This window comes from Crocodylus siamensis, chromosome 7 (genome assembly GCF_052110815.1).
Source record: "Crocodylus siamensis isolate JL-2025a chromosome 7, ASM5211081v1, whole genome shotgun sequence".
Taxonomy (NCBI): Eukaryota; Metazoa; Chordata; order Crocodylia; family Crocodylidae; genus Crocodylus; species Crocodylus siamensis.
This window is the reverse complement of record NC_143401.1, coordinates 91,940,387-91,967,548: the sequence shown is the minus strand read 5'-3', so window position 1 is coordinate 91,967,548 and position 27,162 is coordinate 91,940,387. Positions and strand designations below refer to the sequence as shown.

General features: G+C 39.0%; 1 protein-coding gene across 1 annotated transcript in view; it reads left to right on the top strand.

Moving 5' to 3' along the window:
* SMC3 (structural maintenance of chromosomes 3) overlaps positions 1 to 24,558 on the top strand; it is a 43,621-nt gene extending 19,063 nt beyond the window's left edge. The window contains exons 11-29 of the mRNA XM_090057072.1: positions 837 to 1,001; positions 1,795 to 1,916; positions 3,451 to 3,664; positions 7,053 to 7,156; positions 7,403 to 7,502; positions 8,899 to 9,059; positions 10,356 to 10,497; positions 11,575 to 11,725; positions 13,315 to 13,467; positions 16,205 to 16,356; positions 17,388 to 17,546; positions 18,859 to 18,966; positions 19,448 to 19,556; positions 20,455 to 20,702; positions 20,823 to 21,035; positions 21,935 to 22,126; positions 22,299 to 22,476; positions 23,383 to 23,489; positions 24,077 to 24,558. Coding sequence (XP_089913198.1) covers positions 837 to 1,001; positions 1,795 to 1,916; positions 3,451 to 3,664; positions 7,053 to 7,156; positions 7,403 to 7,502; positions 8,899 to 9,059; positions 10,356 to 10,497; positions 11,575 to 11,725; positions 13,315 to 13,467; positions 16,205 to 16,356; positions 17,388 to 17,546; positions 18,859 to 18,966; positions 19,448 to 19,556; positions 20,455 to 20,702; positions 20,823 to 21,035; positions 21,935 to 22,126; positions 22,299 to 22,476; positions 23,383 to 23,489; positions 24,077 to 24,148 — 2,850 coding nt within the window. The 3' untranslated portion in view covers positions 24,149 to 24,558. The remainder of the gene's footprint in view (positions 1 to 836; positions 1,002 to 1,794; positions 1,917 to 3,450; positions 3,665 to 7,052; positions 7,157 to 7,402; positions 7,503 to 8,898; positions 9,060 to 10,355; positions 10,498 to 11,574; positions 11,726 to 13,314; positions 13,468 to 16,204; positions 16,357 to 17,387; positions 17,547 to 18,858; positions 18,967 to 19,447; positions 19,557 to 20,454; positions 20,703 to 20,822; positions 21,036 to 21,934; positions 22,127 to 22,298; positions 22,477 to 23,382; positions 23,490 to 24,076) is intronic.
* The last annotated feature ends 2,604 nt before the right edge of the window (positions 24,559 to 27,162 follow it).

Sequence of the window (27,162 nt, the reverse complement as noted above, 5' to 3'; positions counted from 1 at the left end):
ATTTAGACTGAAAGCTGAAAGAGGTATCTAATCAACAGAATAAAGGTTTAACCACTGCAGTCTTAGAATGGTTTTTTGGACAAAGTAGTAGGTACAGGAGTCTGAATTGTTTCACGATGAAGTTTGACAGATTTATGGAAGAAAGATCCTACCAGAACAGGGCAGTAAAACCTTCGAGCAGAAACCAAACATGTGATATGTTGTTTCTGTTGTGTGACTCCTATGAGCAAGTTGCAAGAACTTGATTTTGAAGTGGGTTGCTTGAATATGTGGAAAGTATCCTGTAATCCTCAATTTTGGGGCTTCTGCTGGTCACCTGGAATTGCTAGAACTTTCTTAAAAAGCATTGTTTGGTTTTTAGATGTTTGATCTCCCCCAGTTCCTCTGAAATACTGAACTGTGGCCATAGCTAGACTGGGGAATTTGGTTTTGGTTAGCTGGTGCTCCTAACAATGCTGAGCAATGCTGAGTTGCCTGTCTGGCTGATCTTGTTCATGTGCTCAGGATTAAATTGATTGCTTTTGGAGAAATGGTAACTTACGAATACAGGGTACTGGGTTCGCTGGCTGGGTTGGTCCTGTTTTAGTCATGTATTCCTGTTTTTAAGCTTAGTTTTCAATACTGTTTTGGGCTTCATCTTGTTGTGAATATATAGTGATGAATACACTTATTTCATTTTTTTCACATTTTGTATCTTCAGCTTTCCTCTTATATCATTGGATGAATAATAAGGTTGCATTGTTCCAGTTTCTTTAACAGAAACAAAAATGCAGAAAAAATCTATCAATGGCACATGTATCTTGTGTTAAATAAAACACATGCTTTTATTTGTATAGGAAATAGAACGACAGGTTCGAGAATTAAAAACAAAGATTTCAGCAATGAAAGAAGAAAAGGAACAACTTAGTGCTGAAAGACAGGAGCAGATTAAACAGAGGACTAAACTGGAGCTTAAAGCTAAAGACTTGCAAGACGAGCTGGCTGGCAACAGTGAACAAAGGGTAAGCACTTTATTTTGTGAGGATCTCAAAAGTGGGGTGTGCATGTAGTTGGAGCAGTAATGTACCATGAGGCATCTGCTTTTAAGGCTGCAAGCTTTAATTACACTGTTAGTACTTCAGGACACAGGACTCTTGTTTCTGTGAAGTGCCTAACACTTTGTGCTGTAGAACAATAGTAAACTCCTCCATTTTGATCAATTATATTGTTGCCTCCTGGCTGAAAAATCAACCAGCTGTAGCTGTCCTTCCTCTGCTTCAGTTGTTTGCATGTTAAAGAGACCATTGCAATTCAGACTCATTGAAGGGAAGTCATTAGAACACCCTTGAGTTGCACTCAGCTATTTGACCTGCACTCATTTGTTACTAATCTAAGAGATCTGTGGCCTTTCAAAAATAGTGTATATAGTCCTGTTCCCCGCAACTTAAAACACCCATTTCCAGCATGGGCAGCCATTTATATCGAGCAAATAATGCTCGTTGTTTGTCATCTCTTGTAGATCTAAACAGTGACAGTATATCTTATGTGTAACTTTGTGAAGATTCAGCTGTTGTGACTCTCAGTTCTGATATCAGCTGTGGCTTTACCAAGTACTTCATTTAGCAGGCATATAGCTATTAGCCCAGTAGGACTGCTCCAAGTGTTGGAGACCACATGCAAGCCTTCTCCTTGCCGTTCCAGAGACAGGCAAGCAAAGGCAGCTTGCAATTTTATAATTACAAATGTATTTTAGAAATGCTGCTGTGCTCAATGATGTTGGAATAGACATTAAACATTACCTTGCTTTACTTTCAGAAAAGGCTGTTAAAGGAGAGACAGAAGCTTCTTGAAAAAATTGAGGAGAAACAGAAGGAACTAGCAGAAACAGAACCCAAATTCAACAGTGTAAAAGAGAAGGAAGAACGAGGAATTGCTAGGTCTGTGGCTCCATATGAAGAATGAAAGCACTTTAAAAGGAGCAAAGGGTGCTGTCAAAGCCATTTGCTCAAAATGGATCCTATTCTATGGCAGCAATAAAGTGATAGAGAATACATTTGAGATGGCTGCTTTTGCCAAAAAAAAATAGAATCCATAATCATTCACTATATATGTACCATTCCCTATATGCGTATGTATATAGTGAATGATTATGGGTCAATGAAAATATTGCAGGACCATATACATAATACACACAGTATGTTAACTTTGGCTTCTCAAGAACCTTATTACAAAACTTTGAAAGAACCAGTTATTTTAGCAAACAAGAAGGCAAAGCCAACATGGTTTTGTTATCTTAAGAATAAAAAGGAGGTATCTTTTTAGAAAAAGACAGACTTGATGAATTCATAGTTTCATAGATGGTAGGGTCAGAACGAACCTGAGTAGATCATCAAGTCCGACCCCCTGCCATAGCAGGAAAAAGTACTGGGGTCAAACGACCCCAGCAAGGTGTACATCCAGCCTCCTCTTAAAGACCCCCAGGGTAGGAGCCTGCACCACTTCTCTTGGAACCTGGTTCCAGACCCTAGCCGCCCTGACTGTGAAGTCGCGCCTCCTGATATCAAGCCTAAATCTACCCTCTGCCAGCTTGTGACTGTTATTCCTGGTCACTCCTGGTTGTGCTCAGAGAAACAGGGACTCCCCCAGTGCCTGCTGGTCCCCTCTGACTAGTTTGTAACAGGCCACTAGATCCCCCTCAGCCTTCTCTTGTGGAGGCTGAATAGGTTCAGGTCCTGTAGCCTCTCCTCATAGGGCCTGCCCTGCTGCCCCCTGATCATGTGAGTGGTCCTCCTCTGGACCCTTTCCATGTTGTCCACATCCCTCCTGAAGTGCGGCGGCCAGAACTGGACACAGTACTCCAGCTGCGGCCTGACCAGTGTCGCATAGAGGGGGAGGATCACCTTCTTGGACCTGCATCTGTGGATGCATGACGAGGTGAGGTTGGCCTTTCTGACCAAGTCCCCACACTACCGGCCCATGTTCATTGTGGCATCAGTAATATTCCAAGATCCTTTTCTACCTGTGCACTGACGAGAAGGGGGTTCCCCAGTCTGTAGGTATGGTGCTGGTTCTTCCTCCCCAGGTGCAGCATCTTGCAGTTGGAGTCCCATCCTGTTCTCATCTGCCCACCCCTGTAACCTGTCTAGGTCTCATTGCAGCCTATTCCTCCCTGAATGAAAGAGTACTTTTGTTTTCACTGTCATGCTTCAAAGAGCAACTACAAGAGAATAAATGAAAATTCAAAAAAGTAGTATTAATGCGCTTCTGTGAGTTGAACTGTGCCCCTACTTTGTTTCCCTCCCCTTTTTATTAAGCTCTTCCTGGGATTATGGTACAGTTTACAAAAATAATTTGGGTGTTTGTTTTAATTAATTGACATTTGGTAACTATTTATAAATTTGATTGTACTCTTAGATGTTTTCTGAATTGAGTTAATTTAGGAGAGTTCTTTTTTTTTTCCCTCTCAACTAGATTAGCTCAAGCTACCCAGGAAAGAACAGATCTTTATGCAAAACAAGGTCGTGGAAGTCAGTTTACCTCCAAGGAAGAAAGAGATAAGTGGATTAAAAAGGAACTGAAGTCTCTAGATCAGGCCATCAATGACAAGAAACGGCAGATTGCAGCTATCCACAAGGATTTAGAGGATACAGAGGCTAATAAAGAGAAGAATCTGGAGCAGTACAGTGTAAGGCATCCTGAGCTTCTTACTGTGTAGACATATTTTGAGAGAGGAGGCAAAACAGTTGTCAGTAATTGCATTTCTTTCAGTGAGTAATAATTTAATTTCCTTTTAGATATACAAGACAGAAAACTTTTCTTGCACTGGTCTCTAAAGTACAGTATTATTAGGAATTCTTACTAAACAGTTTTCAAATATTGACTTTATCAATATACATATTAGGGGCTTTTTGGGTCCCCTCTTTCTCCCTTCTACGATTCTTGAGGCGGAGTGAAATCAGTACTCAACCACCTCTTGCAAGGTAGCATGTCCATGCCTTTCTGTATGCAGTAGGTTAAAGGGACTTTTGGTAAGTTGATGAAGTTTAGGCTTTAAGCATTGTAAAAATATTGTAGCAATGTTGTCCTGAAATGTTTAAAACAAACAAAAAACCCCACTGTCCTTCTGTTCACTCATTCCATGGGTTGAGGGAGCCCTTTCCTTTGTTCCAAGTTAAATAATTCCACAAACTTTAATGTAGGATTAGCATTTTGCATGATACGTCTTGATAGGACTCTGCTTCCATGTGCATGAAGAGAAGAATACTGCGCATGAATACTTGTCTAAAGCAGTCAAGCTTCTTTGGGTACATGTGATATCTTTTAGACCAACTAAATAGTTGGGAAAATTGTTCTTTGCAGGCTTTCAGGCACAAACACCCTTCTTCAGGCATATAGAGAGTCTGCTGGTGAACTGTGTCCTCTCCTGGGTAGAACAGAAGCCAAAAAAATGACTATAGCAGTGGTTCCTTGGACTCCAGGCACTCCTTCATAACTTTTTGTGACTTGAGTGGCACCCAGTTTCAAAAATTTATATATTATAGTGCTTACCTTCTTGCAGAGGTGATGGAGGATTGACCAGGCAGGGACAAGCCTGAAGTTGTGCTTGTGCTAAGCTTATCCATTTCTCTTCACACCTCAGTTATTTTCTCAGACCTTCCCTTTAAAGGACCTGGCTGTAACCCATGGTGTTGTGGCATCCTGGTTGAGAATCACCAGTCTAGAGCAATTTGCCAGTAAAAGCAAAATAGAAGAATTGCAGAGGGGTAGTTTGGGGGGCTGTAAGCAGAGTTGGTTCTGATTATCCTGGCTTTTGACTCTGATGAAAGTAGGAGTGCCTTGGCCCATTACACACATAACCCTTCCAGGCTGTGTTGCTGCCCCTTTGCCAGGAGGTGGCCAGAGAGAGCCCCACAGATTGTTCTCTGAAATGAACCACAATTGCATTTAATTGCAGCTCACTTAACTCACTGACACACAGTGATGTCCCAGGAAAAACTCTTAGCGCCTTCTTAATTTAGTATACTTTGCCGATACTGGAAGCAGAGACAAGTACATCAGTGCCTGTAGGATCTGGCAACAAAAGGCTTTCTGCCTGTAGGATCTGGCAACAAAAGGCTTTCTACCAGGGAAAAGTGTAATGTCTGCATATAACCCAAGTTGTATGTTCCTTTTGCGTGTGTTTGTGTACAAAGCTGTCACTGCAATATCAAAACAAAGATTCCTTTTCAGATCCATGTATGAAAAATTGGGTCCAACTTCTCCAAAAGTAAATATCTGCCCAGAGTTGTTCATGTGTTTGGGTATAGGGGTACTTTTTCTAGAAAGCTCAAGATAAAGCACTTGAAACGGAAAGGATTAAATGAAGCAATCTCATCTCTTCATTCACTGTTTGTCTTGTGGCTTTAGCTATTCTGAAAGCATGTCACAGAGGCATTGCTCTACTTGTCTGAACCCATGGAGCTGCTCATTTGTGGAGTGGAATGTGCTCTGCAGCTTCTTTATAGGATTTAGCAGTGGATGTTCTCCCTTCGTATATGTGAGCTCCAGCAAACAGCACGATCAAAATGCTGCTGGGGTGTTGCACTTTTGCTTCTACAGGTTGTAATTAAAAAACACACGGACCCTGTTTTCAGCAGAGGAATGGGTCTGTCTTGTGATATCCAGTTGAAATACTGTACACATATTTTCAATCATGTTTATAATAATCATTTATAAGGAATGTTCCTGAATCTAGATTGAAAGAAAAAAAACCTGACAGCAGCTTTGATGGCCTTATACTGTCTATTTTATTAGAGTTTCAGATCCAGCTTAAACAACTTATTTAATGGGTGTTGATTTTGCTGAACTGTGTTAGGTCCCACAGCATGTCAGAAGCAGCTATATAAATGAAGAATTGCCTCTGACCAGTTATATGCCTGTGCAGGGAGTATGCCATTATGCTTAATGTGCTGACAGATGCTGTTCTTACCATCTCTGTTGTGTGATATATCTATCAAACTTAGTAGATATATATAAATGGTATATAATAAATGGACAGCCTGATAAAATTTATGAACATAGTTGTACTGGAGAAGAACGTGTTCTGTGAGTATAAAAGGTACTTTGGGGGAGAGCAAGTTTACTCTAGCAATATTCATTCTGGGCTGGTTAAATGAGGGAAGTGATACTGATTTCTGGCTGTTTGTCTGTACTAGCAGAGTTTTTTTACACCCAGTCAATAGCTCTTAAGCATCTATTTTCTCTGGAAGTAGGGGAAAAAGTCCTTAATAGGCTGGTTGTCAAAGGTGTCTTGGTTCTGGAGTTGTTAAATTTGTTTCAGGAAGATGGGTATGTGGGCAGGAGAGATCTAATTAAAGTGAAAGAATTGTGTAGTGTTTTTACAACGTGGAGACATTTCAAAGAATCTGATCTAGAGGCTGAAAAGAGCCAAGGTAAAAACAAGAGGTATTTTAAGATCACAGATAATATTGGCAGCAATATGGAATAGACTTCTGTCTATTAAAGTGATAAAAGCAGTGAAAGCCATTGGTCTCAGCAAGGGTCAGAAGAATGTCTACTGAGGAGTACGTCCAGAGCACTGCTCTTGAGTAGCTGCTGTTAAGCTGGTACCAGCAACTCTGTTGGAGAACTTGTGAGAATCATGATTGTAGTAACAATGTATTCTTACTGCAGTCTGGATGTTGCTGGCCCATTATTAATTTTGTATATGAAGGAACAGACTTCTGGGTAGGTGTCAGTGGTATTCTGGTATAATTCCACTACTTGGTGTAATTCATGATAGCTGTGAGCATGTTCCTGTCTATTTGCTAACTTCAAGAGGTGGCTGGAATGTCAAAATTGGCAGAATGAATCTTTCTAATTCTTTCTATCTGGTTTTATTAACATCTGGTCTGTCTCCCACCTCTGAAGAGCTGTTGGCTGGCTTTGTTGCAATTTTAATGCAAACCATAGAAAAAGTTGTGAACACCTCATTCATAATTTTTCAGCTGTTGTAATAATGTGGATAAGAATAGGAATGTGAACCTAAAGAGTTACAGCTTACAGACAATTATTTTCTTTTTTATGTGCATTAGAAATTGGACCAGGATCTCAATGAAGTGAAGGCTCGTGTTGAAGAACTGGACAGAAAATATTACGAAGTGAAAAACAAAAAAGATGAACTACAGAGTGAAAGAAAGTTAGTAACTCAATAAAATGAGATTTATTTTGTGTGTAAAGTGCTCCAGCTGTGAAGTTAATGTGGCATAGTTACCTAGGTATTTTGAAATTCATCTAAGGTTTAACCTTGTACATCTTTTTTTTTCTTTTAAGAAGAATTTAGTGTTCTAGAAGAAGAGTTAACTTGGTTTGTATTCATTTTGAGAATTTCCTAATGATCAAGAGTTCTTAATAACGTTAAGCTGACTTTAGTCTTGTTTTGCAGTTATCTGTGGAGAGAGGAGAATGCAGAACAACAAGCTCTAGCTGCAAAACGAGAGGACTTGGAAAAAAAACAGCAGCTTCTTAGAGCAGCAACAGGAAAGGTGCAAACTGATCAATCTTTTTAAAAAATTGGTAAATCTTAAAGGAAACGTAATGCTTACTGCTGCAGATTTACAGTATTTGTGCTCAGATCAAGGTTGACAGCATATTTTATAAGCCCTATTTTTCAGATATTTACAGTCTGTCTTGGGGCATGGGAGATACTACTGCAGGCTTGACTGCTAAGCTGCTGTGTTACCAGTTACCAATCAATCATGATTCACGCATGGACCAGCTCAATACACAGGACTTAGCTAATGTAACCAGTTAATTGCACCTACAAAGCCAAACTAAGGACAAGAAAGACTCAATACAGACAATCAACTGCCCCAGGACGGACACAGTCAGTCCCACAAGCACCCATGTCACAAGTTTTGGCTGCCAGCACCTAGGGGTGCAGGGCCCCAGGACACCCCTGCACCGACCTCCTCAACAGCTGGCAGGCATCGTGGCCTCAGCAGGGGCGACCATCCCTGCAGCTGTCACTCCACTGCACCTTAACACACAGTGTCACCCGTCACGAGTTTTGCTTGTCCTCAACTTGAGGTGTAGTTCTCCCCAACCCCCTGCACTGATCTTCTTGAAACTTGGTAGGCTTTTTGGCCTCAGTAAGAGCTACCATCCCTGCAGTTCTGAACCCTCTGTGGGGGGATGTGACAAGAGCTTTGCTTTCAAGAATTTGGGGTACAGCTCTCCCTAAACCCCTGCACCAATCTTCTTGAAACTTGGCAGGTTTCATGCTCTTAGCAGAGGCTACCAATCCTGTAAATTGCATCCAAATTGGACAAAAAACAACACAGTTATAGATATTTCATTGATTCCCCTATTATACCCTGTGGCCGGATCTCCGAGGCGGCTCCAAAACTTCAGAGCAGCTTTGGCCAGATCGAGGCAGAAACCCAGTCCGGAGCTCTGAATTGGATCACTGCCATCCAAAGCAGCCAGATCCAAAGCTAGATCAGATCACTGCCAGCTCACACAGGCCTACCTGCAATCTCTAGAAGAAGTTGCTTGACAAACTCAAAATCAAAGCAGAAAGTTCATAAATTGTTATCAGTTTGTATTTTAAGTTGGCCTTTTTACTTGTCACAAGTGTTCTGAAGCGGGTATGCTCAGCCATTCGTGCCATGTCATTTGGCCTGCAGGGCTCCCTACCTCCCAGCCCTGCATGCTAGGTTGGGCATGCGGGGATGGCACAAGGCCCAGTTCTGCAACGGGGACTGAACCTGAACTATGAGGAGCGGGGGGGCGGGTGGTGTCCCATACCACTCATCTGGTCCATGGGGCCAAAAGGATGAGCACCACTATTCTAAAGCAAAAGCTGGGATTTGAAGTTTTTCCTAGTTTATATAATCCCTGAGGTCTCATAACAACATCTGTTATGTCTTAATATGGCAGGCAATTCTAAATGGTATAGACAGCATAAATAAGGTTTTGGAGCACTTCCGTCGAAAAGGCATAAACCAGCATGTTCTAAATGGCTATCATGGTATTGTGATGAATAACTTTGAGTGCGAACCTGCTTTCTACACTTGTGTTGAAGTTACTGCGGGGAACAGGTAATAACTAAATAATATTTAGTATTCTGAACCTTTTAAAAATTCTTTTTCAGTTGGAGTGGACAAGGTTGGAGGTACTGTGTTCTGTATGTCGGAATACAGTTATTGGCACAAACTTGCCACGGGACAGTTTATTCTTTTGAGGCCCATGTTGTACCTTTTGTCCATGCTAGATGCCTATGGATAAAATAAGCGAACTTCCAGAAGGCCAAAAAGAACTCTACCCTGTTGATACCCCCTTTTCTCAGTTTTCCCCTTTAGAAAAATCCTTGTGATTTGCCCAGAAGATCAATAGGCTTGGTCTTTGAGCAAATCCTGGAGCAAGTTCAAAACTCAGGAGTTTCAGTGAACGCTGTCTGTAGTCAATTTGCCTGAACGTTCTGGGAAAATTTGAACTGTAGAAAGGGTGGTCTCTTCGATATCTAGGGTTGAAATCATCAAGGGTTATCATTTGAACGATGTCTGAAGCATTCTGAGTAGGCTCAAGTAGAGTATGTTGCAGTTACTTCAGTCCAGAGATGATAATGACATTAATATCTGTAGAATTCCACATTGGAAGGTCACAGACCTTTAGCCATGCACAGCAATCAAAACGGTTACCTTTTCTGAATCCAAATACATAGTTTTAAAGAAATATGGTTGGCACCATCACCTTTGTCACACTTTATTTTCATTAAGTACAATGGGATATTATGTTCAATGTATTAAATCAATTGAGGTGTATTTAATAGGCAGAAATCAACTACTCCATAGATTGCAAATAGTAGCTTTTGGGGCTCCCCTTGATTGCTTTTGGCAATTGATGCCGCATGGAAAATACTGCAGTTACTCTTTTATTAGATGCCTATATGTTGTTTGTTTGGAATGGAAGGATTTAGTTGTGCCTAGATATGATAACATGTTTGTACAGCCTCTTTTGTTTATAAAGCTATACAGGAGAGCAAGGTAGATTGAATTGCCTTGCTTTTTTAAGGCTGAAACAGGAATATGCAGCAGATTGGGGGGTACCTTAATCTGTAATCTAAATGATATTGTGTGATCTGTTCTAAATGATATTGAATGAGAGACACTTACAGGAGGAGTAGAAGTTCCTACAACTAATAATTATTTATTGTTATTAATAGAAGTTTCATCAGTTTTAGAACCATGAAAACTTGTGTTTTCTGAGGCACACTGATACTGGAAACTATAGAGAAAATAGAATGTAGTGTTTACATTTTGCACACTTCCATTCCTGATGGAAAATAGTGATGATTTTGATATAACCAACTCTTGGTTATTTCTTTGTTAAACAAGGTTATTTTATCACATTGTGGATTCTGATGAAGTCAGTACAAAGATTTTAATGGAGTTTAATAAAATGAACCTTCCTGGAGAAGTAACTTTTCTGCCTCTTAACAAGCTGGACGTTAGAGATACTGCTTACCCTGAGACGAATGTGAGTCATTATATTTATGTCAGTGATTCCTATCCCCCAGTGAAGTATTTAGATTTATGTTGTTATTTAAACTACAGATGCTGTTTATTACTCATTGGGTGCATCTACACATCACCCTGCAGCGATGCAGTATGGCGATGTGCAACACGTTACGGCGATGTAGTGATCACACGGGTCTACACATGCTTGCCAGCTGCATTGCCATAGCGGCGTGCTCCCCAATTATAGTGTGCTGCTACAGTGACATAGTGGCAGAATCTAACTGCACCGCATTTACGGCGCAGTAACCACCAACACTGCACTTTTTGGAAGTACTAAAGTGCCGTAGCAGCATTGCCATATGGCAACGTGTAGATGCAGCCATCATGTTTTATATTCGTTGTTTCAGAGTGGCGTATTAATGCTTCTGTATTATGTCACAATATGATATCCTAGATCATCTTATGTAAAGAAGTTATAATAACAGATATAATGATGTAATATTTTTGCTGAAAAAATACACGCATAGTTAAATGCGCTACAGCAGCTTGATCCTGTTCCTGTTAGTCATTGACAGATCTTCTGTTTGCTTCAATGAAAGTAGGAAAAAGCTCTCAGTCTGGGCCTTCAAGACTTTAAGAATTGTTTATACCTAAACTGCATGTGCAGAATTTCTGGTTTATCTTGAAAATGTTTAATATGCCTACTGTCTTAATTGTTTATATAAAAGTGATCATGTAGATCATCCATAATGTATACACAATCAGAGGTATTATAAATATAACTTATGATGGCGCACACAATTTGACTCAAGTTCTAAAAGCTCTTTGCCTGTAAGGTATACGTTGTGTGTTAATTTTCTCTATAATTTCTAATGCTTTATTTCCTTAAATTAAAAAATCCAGAAGGTCTTAATATAAATTAGCAGGCCTTACTAAAAATTGGAGGACAAAGTTTATTTAAAACTTTAAGTATTTTAACATTTTTCACTTGCAGTTGCCCTGTACATGAGCACAGTGCTTTAATATCTGTGCCCTATGAGTTCAGCCTGTTGTTGATATCATACTATTTTTGTTGATATGACTGCTACATTTTCAGGATGCTATTCCTATGATCAGTAAACTGAGATACAATCCAAGATTTGACAAAGCCTTCAAACATGTTTTTGGAAAGACTCTAATCTGTCGTAGCATGGAGGTATCTACTCAGTTGGCTAGAGCTTTCACTATGGATTGTATTACTTTGGAAGGTATGTACAGAATCATAAAAATTATGGTGTGGTAGGAAAAGAGGGCCACTGGAGATTAAGGTTCTTTGAAGATAGTTTATTATTGTCCCAGTTTTCTTTGTAAAACCTGATAATTTAGTAACTGACCTGGTAAGCGAGGTTAGACAAACTAAACGTCAATACAGCTACGATGTCAAAGTACAAAATCCTTCTGTAAGTTCCTTAAGCTTTTTGTGACTTGAGGTGTTAAGTCAGTAGGAGTCTCTTCCCATTCTAGAAGCTTACCAGGTGGATTAGGCTTCTATCCAAATTTGTATTCAGCTTAGCCAGTGTCTGTCCCTAAGGTATTGAGAGCTGATGCTACTAGAATTAAAACACCTCCCATGGCATGAAGGGCAAGTTGAGTACTTCAGCGTACCAGTAGCACATTTGTGCAGTATTGCTGCCTTGACTAGGCATCCTCCTGTTTTGGGAAAGCAGTCTCCCTAGTAGTCATTCTGCTACTTCTTTTCCCTTTTTGTAATATTTCTCAAAATTGCTCCTGTATATCAGTAGCTTGCAACATTCTTGAACTTGAGGCATGCCCCTGGAGTCTTGGCATCTGGCCATAAATTTTGTGACTTGAGTGGCACCCATTTTCAAAAATTGATTTATGTATTTTATAGGACTTGCTACCTTGCAGAAGGGCTGGGCAGTTTGGGTGGGGTGGCATCCAGATGGGGACAAGCCCGAACCTGAGCTTTTATCGGCTTCTCTGCTCACACCGTGTGGCACCCTTCAATGGCTCTGGCAGCACCCCTGGGCTCCGGGAGCACCCTAGCTAAGAATCACTTTCCACGCTCAAGAGAATACTAGCTAATTAGTATCTGCAGTTCTCTGGTTCATTTGCGAACAGTCGCACCACAACTTTTCCTTCTGTTTTCCAGAGTTTATTTTTAATGGCTTTTTAGGTTGAGAGAACCAAAGGGCCGCTCAGCCCACAGTCCGTTCTATAAACAGGAATCTAAACGTTAGGAACGTGGCCTTGCATGGCTCAAGTAACTCTGCATCAGCAGAGTTTTAGCATACATATGCACAGATTGTTAGGCAGAGGCAGCTCTCAGAACCACAGTTTGTGGCAGATTAATCTAGGTTAGGCTTGGCGATCTATGGGTAAAATTTGAATTGAGATGGCAATTAAGAGATAGCAATTACACGTAAAGAATTAAGTTGGAAGACTTGGTACAAAGCATGAGCTCTAAAAACAAATTTTAGTTCAAGTTTTTGGGGGGCTTTTTTTTTTTTTTTTTTTTTTTTAAGGAGAGATTTAAGCTAATAAAACCAGTTGAATTGGTTACTGCTGAGAAGGTGCTAGGGACCTGCTTACCTTGAGCAATTTAAATCCACTTTTGAAAACAATACTAAAAAACCCCACAATTTGCCTTCAGTATGTGAAATTTAATTATAAATGTTAAATGCTCATCTCCATTGAATTGTATAGAATCTCTATAGAAAAATTAACAGTAGTTAAAATATAAGCATAGTCATGGCTTTTTGTAGGAACAGCTTTTTAAACATTATTAATGTGGGCATGTACTACACAGTTCCATTTAATTTTGTTACCTTCCTAGGTGATCAAGTCAGCCATCGTGGTGCTTTAACTGGAGGTTATTATGATACAAGAAAGTCTCGACTTGAACTGCAGAAAGATGTTAGAAAGGCAGAAGAGGAACTTGGTGAACTTGAGGCAAAACTTAACGAAAATTTGCGTAGAAACATTGAAAATATCCTTTTTGACATATTTGTTCATGTTTTTGGGAAATATTTCATGATAGGATGACTATTTGACAATGAAGATGATGAGGGAGAAATAAGTTGTGTGGATATGTTGTGTTAGGAGTCGGCTGGTAAGTGGTGCGTCACTGTTTATTTGGTCCCCATACTAGCCATTTGTATAAAGCAAGGGGTAAAGTAGGAAATAAATTCAGCACAGTACAACTCACGGAGGAATATCTTCTTAATAAATTTGTGTACCAGAGTAATAGAGGTTTGTATTTTTGGAGACATGAATTTCTAGTATAGCACAAAAAATTCTTGGCTATATTAATGGAAATTCATAGTATGGATAGTGCTAATAAATTAATAGATATTATTAAATGATTTAATTGTCAGTGACCAAGAGGTAACAAGGTGTTTATAAATTATACTTTAGAACAATATTTAAAATGTACCATTTATGACAGATGTGATTTTTCTAGTTTAGAAATCATTTCTTCATTTTTATACAGTATATAAATTATAATTGAGAAAAGAATATTATATCGTGCAGAATTTCATGTACCATGGCTTATGTATTTGGGATTAAGGACAAACTGGTTCAATCAGTTATAGTCTTTCAGAAAATATTATGTTTCTAAAGTATTGAGACTGAGTGGGGGAGTCCAGCTTCTTAACATTGTTGCCATTTAGTGCAGCCCAGATTTAATTGTGAGAATTCTGTGTTTAAACATTTTTAAGTGAATTTGTTTTTCATAATTTCTGCTTTTCATGGCTGTTTTTTTCTCATAGAACAGGATGTAGCCATAGCAAGACACTGTAAATTGAAAGTAGTCTGTATTTGAATAGGTGTGATGCATCATATTTACTTAGTTCCAAGGCTGAAGACATCTTTTCCCTGTTCAGCGAGGAGGGAAAAAAAAGCCCCATCTGACCAGCAACTATCAGGTGGCTCTAGCTCTGAGGAGCAGCCAGCCGCAGCTGGGGAAGACAATCAGCAGCTTGCAGGGAGGAAACTTAAGTGGCTGCTCCGTGCCCGGCTCCATTCTCCTAGCGTCCCTCCCTGACAAAAATCTGTGTGCTGCTGATGGTGTTACTGGTGAGCTAGGCCCATAATCACTACAAGATTGTCCTGTGCTAGATTTTTAATATCAGTGTAGTTTTGTTCTACGTTATGGGATTCTTTGTCCCATTATTTTACTTGTGTATATGTAAGAGAAGTAGCCCAGTTCTTCCGTTAATCCTTCCAATTTCTTTATACCTCTCTTGTGTTACTTTAAATATCTTTCAAAGAAGAACATTTTGTTTACTCATAAATTAAGTATAAAATTTGGTCAGCTGATAGCTTTGCACGTGTGGTACTTTTTATAGAATAGTAGCGAGGGAAATATTACAGTTGGACAGCGTCTGTGTTTTAAAAAATAAGAACATTTAAGTGATTTTTCTAAATTCCTCATTAAATAGCTTTTGTAAACCTTAAACTTTGTAGTCGTGACAAAACAGCTGTTTTAGAAGCCTGCAAATTATACCCTTCTCAGATTGTTGACTAATATATCAAATAAAGAGTTGCCAAGCTGTCTCAGTATATGGCAAAGTGCAGTGCAGTGCAGTGCAAGTGACTAACATTGTCGATGTTGTAGCTACCAAAGAGAAATTCAAAAGAAATTAGTAAAACTTTAAAGGCACAGTGAATCATGATGACTTATTCTTTCCATGAGTAAATAACACTTGTATGTCTGTAGGACCTTGGTGACATTCAAGCTTTTTAGTAATATTTTTTAAAAATAAATAATATGGAAGAAGCCTTTCATTACTTAGGGAAGTAGAAGGGGGGTCTCTTTTCTTGAAGATAAGTGGTTGTCTCATTTGAAACAATAGCAAACTCCTTTTGATGTCAATGTGGGCAAGATTTCACCTCTACTCTAAAACAGAACTGTCCAACTGGCAGTCTGTGGGCCTCTTGCAGCCTGCATGTGGTTAAATTGTGCTTCATGGGGCTTGTCAGCACAGTTACTGGAGCTGCTGTTCTTGCATAGTCCCAGAACGCAGAAAGTGAATGCCATCACTGTTTGCCCCCCCACCTTTTGCCTACTGTTTAAATGCAGGACCTTCAGGCACTACTGGTGGCAAGGGAAAAGGAAGGGAACAGCAGTGATTTCCCCCCCCCCCACTGCAGTCACTTAAGCAAAGTTAAAATTGGGGAGAACTTCACTGTCTGAACCTTGATTCAGAAGGGGATCCCCTTGGAAACTTGGTTCTTGAGATTGGTTTTTGTCAATTTCATGTTGTCTGAATTGGCTTAAAATTATTGTCAGGCATAGAACAGGATGAATAACGCCCTCCTCCTTTTTTGTACTGTACTAAGTACATTGTTAGGACTTAAATAAGATACTCTGATCTTTTTAATTTTTTTATTAAGAGTTAAGTGCATCTTTAGCTGTCTTGATTACAGGGCTACATATGCTGAAATGTCTTTCCTGGCGATGCTCTCGAAGTAATGTGTTGCAACTTAGAGGAAATGACGTAAACCAACTCAGATCGGTTTTCATTTAAGCTCTTCTGTTTAGCCTGAAGTGAAGGCTTTGTGTAAGAGAGCAGCTGAATGGAACTGGTTCTGAAGTTGCAATGTGGACATTTTTGATAGGGGAGAGCAAATAGTGGGATAATCCCTTTAACAGCCTTGGGATAAAAATTGCCAAAAATTGAATTTAAAATTTGAGTAGAATTTTCCTTAGCACACTGTATGGATTAACAATGAAATTGACCAACTGATGAACCAGATGCAACAGATTGAGACCCAGCAGAGAAAATTCAAAGCTTCCAGAGACAGTATCTTGTCAGAGATGAAAATGCTGAAAGAGAAGAGGCAGCAGTCTGAAAAAACCTTTATGCCCAAGGTGCGTGTATGTCTGATTAGTTATTGACATTTGCTTGGTTGGTATCAGTTTACTGTGGAGCAGAGTGTAGAGACTTGGTTCCTGTCACAATGAATGTAGTTTGGATAAACAAACTCTAGAAAATGGAGATATTCAGAGCACTAGGGGCATTTATATACATACTTTTTTGTCCTGCAATGCGCCGGAGATCTGCTGCTTTGGAGCAGACTCGATTAATCAAGATTGTTCCACATGTGAGCTGATGCTCTGCGCCACGTGCAGTTATACAAGTGGCGAAATGCACGTCAGCGTGCAGAAAATGGTGGTGGTGCGCTTATGAACTGAAGCTCCTTCTGTGTGTGTTAGGTCAAAACTGCGCCAGCGCCATTTTCTCAGTGCTGATGCACATTTTGCTACTTAACTGTAAGTATCGCAGTGCTGGGTACTTACATGTCTAAAAATAACCTTAGTGACCAAAATGTGGATAATGTCAAGCCACAGGTACACAAGGATATCAAAGGGACGGACATAATTTAAATTTAAATTTAAAATTTAATTTAAATTAATTTTTAATTACATTAAATTTTAAATAATTATTCATTTCTTTTATACTTGTGTTGGGGAAACCTTCAGCTGGAGAAGGTAGTATTCAAGGGAGACACCTGCTACATGTTACATATAACACGCCAGTTACTGGTAAATTGCACAATAAATTCAGATAGGTCACATGTGCATAATAATTATCATGCCATAAAAATGACTATCCAGCTATACAGCCAAACAGCTTCAAAGTTAGTGCTTGAAAATGTGTAATAACTCTATAGCTCGTTTCTATCCAGCTTTAATCTGGACATGTAGCAGGGCCCTTAGAAAAAGTACTAGTGGTCTGGCATAGCTGGGATATGATTTTTGGACAGGTCTGTGGATTATTTATAGTTTTCTATAAAGCTGCCACCCTTGGATATACTTCATACAGGTAGGAAAAGACAGGTTTAGAGAAGTCTGGATGCTTATTTGAGAGATGGTTTCATCTAACATAATCTGATCTGTAGCAACGCAGCTTGCAAAGCTTGGAGGCAAGTCTACATGCCATGGAATCAACTCGGGAATCATTAAAAGCAGAACTTGGAACAGACTTGCTATCTCAGCTCAGCCTAGAGGATCAGAAACGTGTGGATGCTCTTAATGATGAGATTCGACAGTTACAACAAGTAAGGAGAAGTAAGAGGAAAATGTCATGATTCAAAATATAGAATATTTCTTACCTGAAGATGTGAATTCATTTATATGGGCTTTTTATTCGTGCATTATTCCTACTTTTTATTCTTGCTTTATTCCTGGAAGAGTAGGGCACTGCCATTGATAATACACAGCTCTACAATCTTGGAGCTTCAGCAGGAGCATATTTGCCATTTTATTTTATTTCGTTGTTATCTGTGCTCGCTCTATATTGTATGTCTCTTCTAAACGAAGCTGTCAGACATCTAGACATTTGCCTTGTACTTACTTTAGAACAAGACAAGACAATACCTTTCTTTTCTGCAGTAGCAGTTAAATTTAACTTGTTCCTACACCAGTTTTTGCAGCAAGGAAGGATATATGAGAGGGCTCTTCCAGTAAAACCAGCATGGTTTGGAAAGGCAAATTTATTATTAAAATTGATCTTCAGTATATTTTGAATCCAGGTTACGGTATAGAGACACTAAGTTCTGATTTCATCTGGCCTTTTATATGTGGAGAAATGCTTTGTTTTAAAGGTTTATGCTTTCAAGTTCTTTTGCTCTTTGCTGAGAACTGGAGTCTGATAAAGTAAAAGAGGGTCCAGAGGAGGCCACCTGCATGATCCGGGGACAACAGGGCAGACCCTACAATGAGAGACTGTGGGACCTGAACCTGTTCAGCCTTCACAAGAGAAGGCTGAGGGGGGACCTGGTGACCGTCTGTAAACTCACTAGGGGGGGACCAGAAGTGTTTGGGAGAGACCTTGTTTTCCCTCGCACCCCCTGGCATAACAAGGAATAACGGCCACAAGTTGTTGGAGAGGAGGTTTAGATTAGACATCCGTAAGAACTACTTCACAGTCAGAGTGGTTAGGTTCTGGAACCAACTTCCAAGGGAAGTGGTGCTGGCTCCTACCCTGGGGGTCTTTAAGAGGAGTCTTGATGCCTACCTGGCTGGAGTCATTTGAGCCCAGTTTTTCTCCTGCTCAGGCGGGGAGTCGGACTTGAAGATCTACAAGGTCCAGTCCGACCCAACTTCTGTGATTGTATGAAAAAAGGCCTCAGTAGCCTTTTTTTAACTATGGGTATGTTTGGTTTTATTTGCTCTATTTTAATTCTAGATAGTTGCATAAGGTAGGTGTTCAATTTATTAAATTAGTATTACGTAATGGAGCCATCACTCTTAAGAGTTTTGTATTAAATTTTCACTTACTGTGTTCTACAGACTTTTTCCCGTCAAAGAATAAGAACCTCTAAAGGGAGCTTTTGTTTCACGTGGTTAATATTCCTTCCTTGCTTTCAGGAAAACAGGCAGCTTCTGAATGAGAGGATAAAATTGGAAGGCATCATCACAAGAGTTGAAACGTACCTCAATGAAAATCTGAGAAAACGATTAGACCAAGTGGAGCAAGTAAGATTTTTATTTTCTTAGATCCATTTTTATCTTTGCATTTGGCTAAGTGTCCCTTTCCTGTTAAATAGGCATTAGTGCCCTGCAGAGGACTTGTAACATTTGCATTGCCATTATTTTTCTTTAACCAACCTGCAACATGAACTGTAAATCCTATGATACAACTCAAAATACTTCTCAAATTTGTTGAAGCGTGATCTACAGAGTGCTTACGTACATTGTTCCTCTGTGAGCTTAATTATACAAGGTCACACTAACATAACTACAGCAAGACCATGAAATCCCCATTTTCTTCTTCTTCTTTTTTTTTTTTTTTTTTTTTTTTTTTTTTTTAAACCTACGTGCACTTTACAGTTACTGTGTTTTATAATACAGCTGGATACATTGGGCAAGACTTGTGGAAAATAGTGTGCATCTGCCACATGAGTTTACTTGTATTTGATTTAGTTAGGCTTCATACACCATTAATTTTGTCCTGCAGGAGTTGAACGAACTACGTGAAACAGAAGGGGGCACAGTTCTTACTGCCACGACGTCAGAACTAGAAGCTATCAACAAACGAGTGAAAGATACCCTGGCACGATCAGATGGTTGGTAATGTTATTTCTTTGAAAGCCTGTGTACAGTGTTCATTTAGTTCAAGAACTGACCCTAGTATGAGAACAAGTGGCGTCTAATAACATTAAGACAAGAGTAAAACTACTAAAAGAACTTTTTTACACTCTTTAAATTTGAGAGTTTGTTCTATGAGAGAATGCTGGGGCAGAGAATTTTGCAGGAACCGGAAAAGATTTAAAATGCCAAGTTTCAATTATTGAAGATAAAAATGTGTAAGCAACATCCATAGTCATTTTTCGGGACATGCATCTCCTGCTAATTATTGGGCTTAGGATGAAGCCTTCCTTATAAGCATATTCTTGCATAATTTTTTGGTATTGACTCTTCTAACCTATTAATAGTGGCTGCTGTCAGATAAGATACTGCATGTGGATGGACCACGCATTTAATTTGTGGTTAGCGATCCTGGTCTTGGTTTCAGGCAAATCTGGTCCGTCTTGGGGCTTTGCATTAAGTTTGTGAAATTTAGATTTCTGTGGCTTTCATGCAGAAGTCATTGGCTTAATTTGCTTTTCATGGTAGTAGTCTTGGTTTGCTAAACCAGTATGTTTCAAAATCATTTTTCCCCATAAAAGCTTCTAAAATAAAATGGCAGCAGAAAGTAGTCTTATGCTAAAACTTCATCAGTATAAGAATTGTTGCTTAGTAATTTAATTAAGTGCTCACTTTTCTTTGAGTATTATAAAGCATCTAAAATACTCTTTATTTCTTTAAAGCTTTATCTCACTGAAGTAGACTGCTTCCATTTTAAATATCAGTTCCTTGGTGGCTTTTATAGTTTCTTTGATAATTATTGTTGCTTGGATAATTACTGATTTTTTTACACAGGCATATAAACTTACCGTTTTGTTTTTATTCTTAACATCTTAGATCTGGATAATTCAATTGACAAAACAGAAGCGGGGATTAAAGAACTTCAAAAAAGTATGGAGCGCTGGAAAAACATGGAGAAGGAACACATGGATGCCATTAACCATGACACGAAAGAACTTGAAAAGATGACTAACCGGCAAGGCATGCTTCTTAAGAAGAAGGAGGAATGCATGAAGAAGATCAGGGAGTTGGGCTCTCTTCCACAGGAGGCCTTTGAAAAATATCAGACATTGAGTTTAAAGCAGGTAATGTGTGTGCTTGGTCTAAAGACCAGAGTAAAAGAGGCCTTGCCACCCATCTTGAGTGTCAAACTGAAATAGAGCCATAAGCCATCATGATGTGTTTAATGTTTTTTCCTCTTACAGTTATTCCGTAAGTTAGAACAATGCAACACAGAACTGAAAAAATACAGTCATGTCAATAAAAAAGCCTTGGACCAGTTTGTCAACTTCTCAGAACAGAAGGAAAAGTTGATAAAACGACAGGAGGAGCTGGATAGAGGCTACAAATCTATCATGGAGTTGATGAATGTGCTTGAACTCAGAAAATATGAAGCCATCCAACTGACTTTCAAACAGGTAACTTTGGAAACCATTACAAAAAGACTGCAAAACCAGAAAAAATTGGTTTTTGTTTTGCAAAGTAGTAATTTTTATAGGAGGAAATAGATCTAGTCCTTGTGTGTTGGCAGTTACAATTGCAGTAAAAGGAGTGGAAGACAATATCTTCTTACCAGTGTGATTATGCAGTTTTTTTTTCTTAAAATAATGAAGGCCTTAAACAAGTCAATATTTTAAACATAATTATGAATAGTGGAAGTGTCATTAATACTTTAAATTTGTGTAAAAAAAAAAAAACAACAAATCATTCACCCCAGATTCATGGAGCACTTGAACACACCTAAGATGCACACCTTGTGTAAGATTGTTCTGTAGATCAATCCGTAGTATTAAACTCTGCCCAGCATAAGGATTTACCTTTTGTGATGGGCAAATCCTTTCTTAATTCTCTTGAGATCTCATTGAGATTTGCTTCTGATATGAACCTATTCGGGTATTGGGGGTTAGGCCTCACTTCAGCTAGTGCAAAGTGCTCTTGTTGCAGCTGTCCAAGACCTTGCTTAACTGAAATACAATATCAAATCTCTTGAGGTCAGTGTCTTTTCATTAGCTATTTGGCTTTGGATTCTGGCCTAGAGAAGCAACAAGTATACCTTGTGACATTTGGTTGGTTGTGCATGTGATTTCTTTACAGTTACAAGACATATCCCTTTCTGTAGATCTTCCAAGGAAGCTGTAGAATACAAAATAAGCCCATTATTCTGCACTAAATTATATGAATTATAAACTTGCTCTTTTGAATATGCTCTAACATACAAGCGTGTAACTGCTGTAAAGATAACATGTTACCATGAGGTAAAAACAGCTCTTTCTTTGACTAGAGATGAACTGAATTGCCACTGACTTTGTTTTCCAAGGTGTCAAAAAATTTCAGTGAAGTGTTCCAGAAGCTAGTACCTGGCGGCAAAGCCACACTGGTAATGAAGAAAGGAGATGTGGAAGGCAGTCAGTCCCAGGATGAGGGAGAAGGCAGCGCCGAGAGCGAGAGGGGATCTGGATCACAGAGTAGCGTGCCATCTGTCGACCAGTTCACTGGAGTTGGGATTCGGGTAAACCAGAATCTTTTCATTCAGTATCTTTTTAGTCTGCATTCAGTGTAGTTGTAAAAATTAACTCTAGAAACTGAAGATACAAGGTGGTTGATCTGTGTTCATTGCAGTAGCATGTGATGCAGTGTGGTTAGTACTTTAGAACTAACTCCATTCTGTGTCATTTTCTCAGGTGTCATTTACAGGAAAACAGGGTGAAATGAGAGAAATGCAGCAACTTTCAGGTGGGCAGAAATCATTAGTGGCCCTAGCTCTGATTTTTGCTATCCAGAAATGTGATCCGGCTCCCTTTTACCTCTTTGATGAAATCGACCAAGCTCTAGATGCTCAGCACAGAAAGGCTGTTTCAGGTAAAGGCTTTGTTTTGTATTCTCTTTAGTAAAGATGGTAATGTTCTGCTTCCCAATGCATATTGTTTGCTATTTTAAAAGGTATATGTCACTGCATATAAGGAATACAGAAAACCAACTGTTTATTCAGTTGTTATCTTTGAACCTTTCTAGAAATGTTTTCAAAATTAATACGTGCTTTGTGTAGTACATGTGGTAGAGGTAATATCTTCTATTAGATTAGCTAGATTTTTAGAAAAAACAATGTTTATTTGAAAGCTTTTGGGCACAAACACCCTTCTTCAGGCATAAGAGAAAAGACTGTAAAAGTTCTCCTAGGTAGAAATGAAAGTTCATATTTCATAGGAGAGTTGAAGATGCAGTAAAATCTCCTGTTTGGAACAGTTCATTTTATGCAGATCAGGCTCAGAGAAAAGTTGGAATATTCTCTTTACGTCGAAGTTGTTTGGTGATGCACAGGATGTAGTCATATTCCCTTCTGGTTATGGTGTTTCATATTTCACAGAAGACTAAAACGATGGAATGCTCTTTTGGGCGGGACACAGTGTTTAAAGGATTTGTTTAAAATATGCTGTAGGAACATTACTGTTTCTGAAATGGGCAAGTTACCTAAGGAAAAACAAACACTTCTTTGCAGTCTGCACATCTTACTATTAAAAGAACTGCCTAGTAAATCAGACCACCTTCCAGCATATGGGGTTATATGCCAAGCGATGGAATTTGTTGCCGTACATTGGATTTGCTGTTACAATTTGAAATGTAATTCAGATTTGTAGGGAGAGTGTGTTGGTTCCCCAAAAAAAACACAACCCCAAAAATTCAGCAACTGCCTATCTGTTGCTTAACATGAACAGTGTTCTACAGTACTGAAAATATACCTGGTTTAAAACTATTATTATTTTTCAGATATGATTATGGAACTAGCTGAACACGCCCAGTTCATTACAACAACTTTTAGGCCTGAACTTCTTGAGTCTGCTGACAAGTTCTACGGTGTAAAATTCAGAAACAAGGTAAATACTAAAACTAAAATTGTTGCTGGTATTAGAGAACAAATTGGGCTGTGAGTTTACCCAATAGGTTAGAGACTGCTTTGAATTTTTTTCAACTGAAAGATAGGGTGGCACCACTGTCTAGAACATTTCTGTACCACCTTAGTAAAGTATAGGAAATGCTGTGGTGAGTCGGGCAGTACATGCCTCATGGTGCATCTTGGGCACAGTACTGATGCAGTCTAGACCTGCACTGGGTGTCTAACAGATCAAGAGCCATGTCACAAAGTTACTTTATGATTAGGGAATATTCTGCGATTGGCAGCCCCCACTTTCTTTGGGGCCAGAATCACGACTTGAATGGCAAGGTTTTATTTGTTCACATATATCTGTAAAGCATTCAGAACTGAGGTGTATTAGAGGGGTCTACATACTTAGTTCTGGCCATTGTCATGATTCCCTTCCTTGAAAAGATGGTAGAAACTGCAATTAGTGTAACCCTAATTTGCTGACATGTTATAGTTGTTCATTTCTGATACCATTATATGCTCTGTTTTAAGACTCTGGGAGATTTCTTTTAAATAGTGTGTATTTGTTTGTTTCATCAGGTTAGTCATATTGATGTGATCACAGCGGAGATGGCCAAAGATTTTGTGGAAGATGATACCACTCATGGTTAAGTGGAAACATTGCCAGCTTGTTTGGAAGATGTGTATAGTGTGATGCCTACCCTAGGGAACTGTACATTACAATAGGAAATATTTAGTCATTGTTAAAAATAGTTTTTGAACATACATTTTAACCAAGACCACCAGAAAACTATTAGTTTCAAAGGAGCTTGAGTGCCCATTTTGTTCTGTTGCTGTATTTTATAAGATAACTGTTAATGTTACCTTTATACAGTACCCTGTAGTTCTTAAATTTTATCCCCACAAATCTTTTTGTAAAATGTCCTGTTGCTGTTTTAAAGCTTTTCAGAAAGTGTTAGCTATCCCTTCCTGGCTATAATTTTTATCATTTATATTGCCTCACATGTTTTTTTTTAAATAGCTTCAATTAAACAATTGGTTTTATTGCTGTAATTCATATACATCGTGTTGTGCAGTTGTCTCTTTTTTTCTTCTTTGGACTGGTGGAAAGGGAATCTTCTAGAGTTAGGCATTTTATTAATTCCACATTTAGGAGCTAAAACAGAGCTCATTATTCTTTTCTTTTTTTTTTTTCTTGGTATACTTTTACATCACAAATGTATTCATTTTGAATGATGCATCAATAGATACCAAACATATTTTTAGTCTGGCAAAAGTCTCATTCTTTGTAGGACAGACCAGCTGTAGCTCAGCAGAAGATTACTTTGAGCTTGTGTTTATCAAAAACCACAGGTGTTTTAATGGCTGAGCCAAAAACTGGGTGAAGTCACAGACAATACTGGCAAGTCTCAAAGGAGTGTTAGAGATGTGCAAGTCGTTTGTCAAAACAGACTTTCTATTTATCTCTGATTTATAATGCAAAGAAGATGCCATCTCCTCTACTAAGTAATCTTGGAGCCTTGGAAATGGTAAAGTAATAATTCCTACAGCATCTTTTTGGTCTGTCAAAAGCTATATGGGATTTCGGTCCTCTAAATGGTGCAATTCCAAAGATCCAGACCCACGAGACCTCTAACAAAGAGTGTATTACAGAATATTTGCTGTAGTTATTCTTCTGAAATTTAAGTCTTGTCTTCATCCATTCCTTATTTTTTATAGCAAGGGACTCGCATATGCCAAATTATTTAGAAGGAAACTGTTAAGTAATAAAATGGGATCCTGGACTAGTCTTAAAGGATGGACACGACATTTCATTCAATAAATGACAAAGTCTTTATTTACTGCAAGTGTTCAAGGTTAAACGAGCCCAAACCAAAGTCCAGTATTTAGCTATTAGGTGATAATTTCTCACCAAACAAGCGACAGAGAGGCAGCCTGTTTTCTTGGCAGCTTCTCCAGGTGTGGATCCTCTCACCAGAAGAAAGGTGGGTTCAGCTGCAATTCTTGTCAGAAGGATCTTTCGTTCTTGCAGCACCCTGTTAGCTGTTTCATTCTTCTTACACCCTTTAGCTCAGCATCTTCAAAGCATTCTTGTAGTGTAAATCAAGAGAGAGAGAAGCCTAAGCAGTAACTGGCAGGGAAATCCTGTTGATCAAACTACTCATTATTGGTTATCAGAAAGTTCCCATTTGAATTAATTACTACTAAGTTTTGGAACGTGTCAAGAAACTGAGTAACACCCAGGAAAAACGCAAGGTTTTTTAACTCATGCTTGAAAGATCAAGAGAACCACTAAAGCAAAACAAAAGTAAATTGGGAGGAGACATCTGTCACTAATGGAGAATGACTCTTCCTGCATGTAAGGACGAGTTAATTGCAAAAGAAATATTTACCATACTCACTAATCGAGGATAGACATTTTACACAGCTACATAGCAAACAACTAGGAGCCTGCTTAAAATAGTCATGAATATAGCAAGAGAAGCTGGAGGGTGATACCTCAGTATTTCTTCTCAGATAGCCTAGCTGCGAATTCACATCCTCATCCTCTTGCACCATGCAATTAGCATCAGTATTTTGTATTTTAACTTTTGTGAGTAGGCCCCAGTTTAGCATGAGTCTCAGAGTCCTCAAAACTATATACATACTGGATCGAGGACTAATAGATATGGCTTCATCCACAGAAAAATTCTTAGGACTGTTTCTTGTGTTTTCTTCCTCTTCAGAAAAGAAAAATACCAGCAGGAGTTTGTAGTACAGCAACTTTACAGATCAGTGAGAGTGAAGTTCAGGTAACAGCAGTACAAGACCTCATTCAGCAATATGCTTGTGCTGCTTCCCTTTGAAGCAGGCAGGTTCATAGTTTACCTAAAGGGGTTTTTTCTAGCTGGTTCAGATAGGATTGCTCTTTCCCCTCACAGACAGTAGACTATTGGAGGGAAGGTTCTTGAAGTTTCTTCATGAAAAGGCCAGTTTCTGGGATTGATAGATTGTGGATGGGGCTGAAGATCAAATGCAAGTTGGGAGCCACTCAAAAGACAGGATCCAGAGGCAAATCTTCATCCTTCCATACTCATTTCCGTAATTGGATTGATGGTTCAGGAGAGGGTGTGTCCCAGGAGCACTTGGGCAACATCTTGCAACTCAGTGGAGAAGTAGAAGTAAATTTGGTTTGGAGTTTTTTGTGGGTTTTTTTTCTGTTGTTATTGCTGAGGGCTACAAAGCCAGCACTTCTTTAACCTTAATCAACAATTTCAAGACGGGTACCCACAATAGATTACTCCACTGTGGCATTTGAATAACTGGAAAGGTGGGACTAGATGCTTCAACGTTTCCATTCTGAAATGCTGCAGGCAGTGTGCTAATCAAGAATCCAAAAAGGAAAGAGTAAGTATCTTCTTTGGAGGGCAGCAGTTTGAGGGACTGAAAGAGTAAACGCGATAAAAACATTTTCTGCATCCGTGAGGAAAGTGTTCAGGGCTTCGCACAAAACCACTTTCACCGTGATCTGTATTAGGCTCATCACCATGAGTATGTCTGGAAATACAGAAGAACTTATTCTTTCTGTGAAGCCATGCAGCGTAATGAGACTGTTAAGTCTATTTTTGTCAGCCTGTAAAAAAGGCTTGCAGTTAAGAAGATGTATATCTCTGTTTCAACTAAAG